This window comes from Anolis sagrei, chromosome 12 (assembly GCF_037176765.1).
Source record: "Anolis sagrei isolate rAnoSag1 chromosome 12, rAnoSag1.mat, whole genome shotgun sequence".
NCBI lineage: Eukaryota > Metazoa > Chordata > Lepidosauria > Squamata > Dactyloidae > Anolis > Anolis sagrei.
This window is the reverse complement of record NC_090032.1, coordinates 22,290,524-22,297,301: the sequence shown is the minus strand read 5'-3', so window position 1 is coordinate 22,297,301 and position 6,778 is coordinate 22,290,524. Positions and strand designations below refer to the sequence as shown.

Below are 6,778 nucleotides of genomic sequence, written 5' to 3'. Positions count from 1 at the left end.
AACGAATTAATAACGAATTACGAAATTAACGAACGAAACCGCCCAGCCCTATAAGTGATGTAAATAAATAAATAAATAATAGTACATTTATTTATGTGAGGTACATTCCTAACTAGGCCGCAAGTTGGATGGCCTCCTTGAGTCCCTTTGGGGAAATAGAGCGGAATATAAATAAATAAATAAATAAATTATTATTATTATTAGGTGGGAAGGAGTGATAGAGTTGGATGTCATCTGCATACAGATGGCATCAGACTCCAAAACTCCGGATGATCTCTCCCAACGGCTTCATGTAGATGTTGAGCAACATGGGGGACAATACTGAGCCTTGGGGGACCCCACAGAACAATGGCTGTGGGGCCGAGCAGGAGTCCCCCCAAAACAACTTCTGGGTACGACCCTCCAGGAAGGACTGGAGCCAGTGCAGAACAGGACCCGAAAGACCCATCACAGGTGATGATGATGACTGTTGTTGCTGTTATGTTTTGTTTGGGTTCTCTGGTTATGAAAGCCTTCTTTTATAATATCCTTCCCCAAACGACCAAGGCCAGGACTCTGCGGGATATGGAAATGGGGATAGCGCCATAATTGCGCAGTGTGGACGGACACCGGGCAAGCAAAACCACAGAAGATTATTGTTGTTGTTGTTATGTTTATTTGGATTCTCTGGTGGTGAATTGGGTTCCTGACAATAGGGAGGAAGTGGGAGGACGGTGCCATAATTGTGCCGTGTGAATTAGGTTCATGACAATACTGAAGGAATCGGGCCTACATCTTACTGGGCGCAATGGCTTTCCAGGAAAGAGGTCAAGGAGAACCACTGGAAAGTTGGACGGGTCCAAAGGCAGGAGAGCGTTGCTGAATTCGGGGCAGCCTTCCTCTCCTGATACCAGCGCTGGAGGTCGGCCATCTCACAATCGCACAACAGTGCCAGGTCTCTCAGGTCCAAGGACTGTAGGCGCTCCAAGGGCTGGAACGACGAAGGCGAGAGGGTCACCAAGGGGTTCCCGCTGAGGCCGAGATCGCGCAAGGAAGTCAAGCCATCGAAGGCCCACTCCGGAAGCATATGGAGGAGGTTGTCGGAAAGATCCAGCCTTTGCAAAGAGTGTAAAGGTTGGAGGAGATGCTGGGGCACATTGCGGATTCTATTGGAGCTCAGGTTGAGCCCCACCAGCTCCTCCAAACCCTGGAAGATGTTGAGGCACCTCTCCTCTCCCCAAACCTTTCCGAGGTTGTTATGGGAAAGGTCCAGCACCTGGAGTCGACGAGGCCCTTCCTTGAGCCAGAAGCATTGTCTGAACCCATTGCCGGAGAGATTGAGCAAGCGCACGTTGGGGGTGCCTCCTAGTTGGCCCCAAATGCTTCCCAAGTTGATTAAGCGATTGGAAGAGAGGTCTAGGTGTGTCAAGGTCTTCCCGAGCCGCTCGATGCCCCAGACATCCCGGATCCGGTTCCGCCGCAGCGTCAGGCGGAGCAAAGACGGGAGATTCCCCGGTGGGATTTTCGAAAGTGCGTTGTCCTCAAGGTCGAGGGTCTCCAAGGAGTTGAGGCCTTCAAGAGCGTTGTGTTGGATGGCTCCAATGTTGTTGGAGGCCAGAATGAGATGATGCAAAGGAGAAGGCCTCAAGGCCCGCAGGGACTCTTCGTACAATGCGCCGAGGAGATTCCCGGAGAGGTCGAGGACACGCAGCTCCTTCAGCCCGGCAAAGGCGCCATCTTGGATCTGGGTGATCTCGTTGGACCTCAAGAGCAGGACGTCGAGACCTGGGAAGGCCGAGAAAGAAGAGGAGACCAACTTGTTGAGGAAGCCGTTGGAGACGTCGAGGGAGGAGACGCCGCTGTGGCGCAATCCGGCGAAGGTGTTCGCCGAGATGTCTTTCAAGTTATGGAAGCCGAACCCGCTTCCCAAGGCTCCCGAGTGTTGCATCTTGAGGTTCAAGATTTCGGTGCCATTGATTTGTGTGAAGAATTGCTCCATTTTCTCCGCGTTCCAAGGATTGGAGGAGACGTCAAGCATCCCCAACGTGATATTGAGGAAAGGGTTGCCACAGGACGGGGAACCGAGCAGCCGGTTGGAAGAGAGGTCCAAGACGTCAAAATGACGGCCCCGAAGGTGTTGGAGGTCATCCCCACAAATGGTACTGATCTGGTTGAGCTTCAGCTGAAGAGTATCCAAGTTCCTCAGCCCTTGGAACGTTGCGTCGGGCCTCAACCTACGAAGGCGGTTCCCGGAGAGATCCAGGCGCTTCAGCGACACCAAATCCCGGAAATAACCCTTCTCCAGGATGCCTTCGTCCAAACCGTTGGCATCCAAGAGCAACACCTCCAGCTTGGAGAGGCCCCTCAAGGCGTCCGGGTGGAGGGTCAGGTTGTGATTGCCTCCAAGGTCCAGGAAGGTGATGCCGGGCACGTTGCGGAAAGCCCACTCTCCGACGAAGAAGGATCCCACGAACTGCCTCCCGAGAGACAACATGAAGAGGGACGTCAAGGGCGGGAAGGAGGAGCTCACGATGGCGGAGATGGCGTTGAAGTCCAAGAAGAGGACCTGGACGGAAGGGTCAACCTCTGGGATGGATTTGTGGTGCTGGAGTTGGCAATCGGAGGTCCGCAAGGAGTCGCCCGGCGCCCGGTAGCAGCGGGGAAGGACCTCCGCTGTGTGACCCACCAACGACAACAGAGCCACACAAACCACAACTGGAATCGAAAGAGAGAAAGGGAGATCCATCAGGGCCCTGCTCGTTTCCCAACTTATCTTCTTATCCATGGAGAAGGAAGACTCGGTCACTTCCGGGGAATGCGAGGAAAGACTCTGCTGCTCTCTAGTTGGCAACACTGGGCCAAATGGACCAAGGATCAGGACAACATCACCCATCATGCCTGGATTCTAAAGCCAAGCCCTCCCCAAACGAGAAAGGAAGACTGGGGACATTCAGGGGTCTTGTCTGGAATCCTAATAAAGAGAGCAATGGCCGCCAGGGAGAGCCAATTTAGGGTTAGACAGAGCGATGCCCTGACTGTTCATGTCTTCAAGGAAGGAAGGAAAAGAAGGAGGAGGAGGAGGAGGAGGAGAGAAGGAGAAGAGAAAATGGAGAGCAGGATGAGAAGGGGAGAAGGAGAAAGGAGAAGAAGGAAAAGAGAGGAGAAAGTGGAGAAGGTGAAGAGAAAGAGGATGGAGGAGAAGGAAGAGAGAAGGGAAGAAAAGAAGAAGAGGAGAAAAGAAGAAAAAGAGGAGACAAGAAGAAGAGAAGGGGAGAAGAAGGAAAGAAGACAAGGAGAGGAAGGGGACATGGATAAGAGATGAGCGGAAGAGAAGGAGGAGAGAAGGGGAAGAGCAAAAGGTAAGACATGGGAGAAGGAGAAGAGGAAGGAAGGAAGAAGGAAGAGAGATAAGAGAGGAAGGGGAGAAATAGAAAAGAAGGAAAGAAGATGAGGAGAAGAGGGGAAAAGGAGGAGAGAAGGAGAATAGGGTGGGGAAAAGGAAGAGAGAATGGGAGAAATTGAGAAGAATGGGAAAAAAAGAAAAAGAGAGGAGAATGGGAAAAAGCAAGCAGAAGGGGATATGGAGGAAAGAAGAAAAAGGGAAGACTAGGAAGAGAAGTAGGAGAAAAGAAGAGAAAGTGGAGGAGGAGAAAAGAAGGGAAAGCAGAGGAGAGAAAGAGAAGAGGATAGGGAAAAGAAAAGAAGATTAAAAGAATGGGGGAAGGGGAAATTGGAAGAGGAGGAGAGAAGGAGAAGAGGACGGGGAGAAGGAAGAGAAGGTGAGAAAAGGAGAAAGGGAGGAGAAAATAAGAAAAAAAGAAGGAGAGGGGAAAGGGAGTAGAAGGGAAGAGAAGAAGAGGAGAAGGAGAAAGTGGAGAGAGAAAGAAGAGGAGAAAGTACGGGAGGTGAAAAGGAGAAGAAGGGGCCAATAGAAGAAAAAGAAGAGGAGGAGGAGGAGAAAAGAAGGGAAAGTGGAGGAGAGAAAGAGGAGGATGGGAAGAAAGACGAGAGAAGGGGAGAAAAATAGCAGAGGAAGGAGAGAATGGGAAAAGAAGAAATAAGGAGAGAAGAAAGAAGAGAAGGGAAGAATATAAGGAGAAGAGGGGCGAAGAAGAGAAAGTGGAGGAAAGAAGAAGGGAAAGTGGGGAGAGAAAGAGGAGGGTGGGGAGAAGGAAGAGAAGGTGAGAAAAGGAGAAGGGGGGAAACAAAAAGAGAAAGAGAGGAGAAATGGAGTAGAAGGGAAGAAAATGAGAAGAAGGGGAGAAGGAGAAAGTGGAGGAGAGAAAGCAAAGGCTGAGGGAAAAGGAAGAGAGAAGGGGAGAAAATGCGGAGAAGAATGAAAGAATGAGAATAGAAGAAAAAGGAGAAGTGGAGAAAGGAAGAAGATGAAAAGAATAGGAGAAGGAAAAAGTGGAGGAGGAGAAGAGAAAGAGGACGGGGAGAGAAAGAGGACGGGGAGAAGGAAAGGAAGGTGAGAAAAGAAAGGGAGGAGAAAATAATAAAAAGAGAAGGAGAGGGGAAAGGGAGTAAAAGGGAAGAAAATGAGGAGAAGGAGAAAGTGGGGGAGAGAAAGAAGAGAATGAGGAAAAAAGGAAGAGTGGAGAAAAGGAGAAGAAGAAAAAGGAGGAGGAGGTGAGAAGTGAAAGTAGAAAAGGAGGAAAGAGAAGAAGACGATGGGGGAAAGAAAGAAAGAAGAAGAGAACAGAAGAAGAAAAAGAGAAGGAGATGAGAAAGGGAGGAGAAGGGAAGAAAATGAGGAGAAGGAGAAAGTGGAGGAAAGAAGAGAATGAGGAAAAAGGACGAGAGGAGAAAAGGAGGAGGAGGTGAGAAGAAGTGAAAGTAGAAAAGGAGGAAAGAGAAGAAGACGATGGGGGAAAGAAAGAAAGAAGAAGAGAACAGAAGAAGAAAAAGAGAAGGAGATGAGAAAGGGAGGAGAAGGGAAGAAAATGAGGAGAAGGAGAAAGTGGAGGAAAGAAGAGAATGAGGAAAAAGGACGAGAGGAGAAAAGGAGGAGGAGGTGAGAAGAAGTGAAAGTAGAAAAGGAGGAAAGAGAAGAAGACGATGGGGGAAAGAAAGAAAGAAGAAGAGAACAGAAGAAGAAAAAGAGAAGGAGATGAGAAAGGGAGGAGAAGGGAAGAAAATGAGGAGAAGGAGAAAGTGGAGGAAAGAAGAGAATGAGGAAAAAGGACGAGAGGAGAAAAGGAGGAGGAGGTGAGAAGAAGTGAAAGTAGAAAAGGAGGAAAGAGAAGAAGACGATGGGGGAAAGGAAGAAACAAGAAGAGAATAGAAGAAGAAAAAGAGAAGGAAATGAAAGAACAAGGGAGGGAACAAAGGAACAAGAGCCCAGGACACTTGACTCACCCTTCCAAGCCCCCGAACGTGGCCATCGTGGGCGCATCGTCCTCGTGTCCTTTGGCTCTTGTTTGGGAGCTGGTGAATCAACCCGGACGGGAAGGAGACAAGAGCGTTGCTGTGGAGCGTTGGCTCAAAGAGAGCGGCTCACGGATTGCGCCATGGAGGAGTTCCCTCCCGGTTTGCGATTCCTCCCCTTTGCGTTGCCTGGCTTGGGTTCAGACGGGGCTTTGGCTTCTCTTGCATCACTGGATTAAGAAGAGGAAATGTCAAGAGCGCTTCCTCCAGAAGAGCCATTAAAGGCATTCGGTCGTTTCCTGGGGGCTCGGTGTACCAAGTTTTGTCGTGGTCCGTCATTGGTGTGGGTTGCAGTGGTCTCAGGGAGTGAAGGTACTGCAATTCCCATCATCCATGGTCCATCATCCCACAAACTACACCAGGATGTAGATTGTGTCATGGGGGCTCGGTGTGACAAGTTTTGTCGTGATCCGTCATTGGTGTGGGTTGCAGTGGTCTCAGGAAGTGATTGAAGGCACTGCAAGTCCCATCATCCATGGTCCATTGTCCCACAAACCACACCAGGATGTATAGTGTGTTATGGGGTCTCGGTGTGTCAAGTTTCGTCGTGATCTGTCATTGGTGGAGGCAACAGTGGTCTCAGGAAGTGAGTGAAGGTACTGCAAGTCCCATCATTTATTTATTTACACTATTTTTATACCGCTTTTCTCACCTCGATGGGGACTCAAAGTGGTCCATCACCACACAAACCACACCAGGTCCCATCATCCATGGTCCATCACCCCACAAAGCACACCAGGACTTAGAGTGTGTCATGGAGGTTCGATGTGCCAAGTTTTATCGTGATCCATCATTGGTGGAGGTTACAGTGGTCTCAGGAAGTAAGTGAAGGTATTGCAAGTCCCATCACCCATAGTCCATTGTCCCACAAACCACACCAGGACGTAGAGTGTGTCATGGAGGCTCGGTGTGCCAAGTTTTGTCATGATCCGACATTGGCGTGGGTTGCAGTGGTCTCAGAAAGTGAGTGAAGGTACTGCAATTCCCATCATCCATTGTCCATCATCCAACAAACCACACCAGGACGTAGAGTGTGTCATGGAGGCTCAGTGTGCCAAGTTTCGTCGTGATCCGTCATTGGTGTGGGTTGCAGTGGTCCCAGAAAGTGAGTGAAGGCACTTCAAGTCCCATCATCCATCATCCATCACCCCACAAACCACACCAGGACGTAGACTGTGTCATGGGAGCTCGGTGTGACAAGTTCCATCATGATCCGTCATTGGTGTGGGTTGCAGTGGTCTAAGGAAGTGAGTGAAGGCACTGCAAGTCTCATCATCCATTGTCTGTCCTCCCACAAACCACACCAGAACATAAGAGTGCGTCATAGAGTCTCATTGTGCCAAGTTTCGTCGTGCTCCGTCATTGGTGG

At 49.8% G+C, this 6,778-nt stretch overlaps 1 protein-coding gene across 1 annotated transcript; it reads right to left on the bottom strand.

The window, feature by feature from the left end:
* Positions 1-567: 567 nt before the first annotated feature.
* Positions 568-5,645, bottom strand: LOC132764541 (toll-like receptor 5). Its single transcript, XM_067472590.1, has 2 exons — positions 5,341-5,645; positions 568-2,694 (listed from the first exon to the last, which is right to left on the bottom strand). Exons 1-2 carry the CDS (start codon positions 5,375-5,377, stop codon positions 776-778), a joined length of 1,956 nt encoding a protein of 651 aa, XP_067328691.1. The 5' UTR covers positions 5,378-5,645; the 3' UTR covers positions 568-775.
* Between the last annotated feature and the right edge of the window lie 1,133 nt (positions 5,646-6,778).

What these genes read in the sequence shown, in the direction of transcription:
- LOC132764541 (XM_067472590.1), bottom strand. Translation starts at nt 5,377, where the DNA reads ATGCGCCCACGATGGCCACGTTCGGGGGCTTGGAAGG. An exon ending in ACGTTCGGGGGCTTGGAAGG is followed by an intron (nt 2,695 to 5,340) that starts GTGAGTCAAGTG and finishes TTTCGATTCCAG; the next exon opens with TTGTGGTTTGTGTGGCTCTG.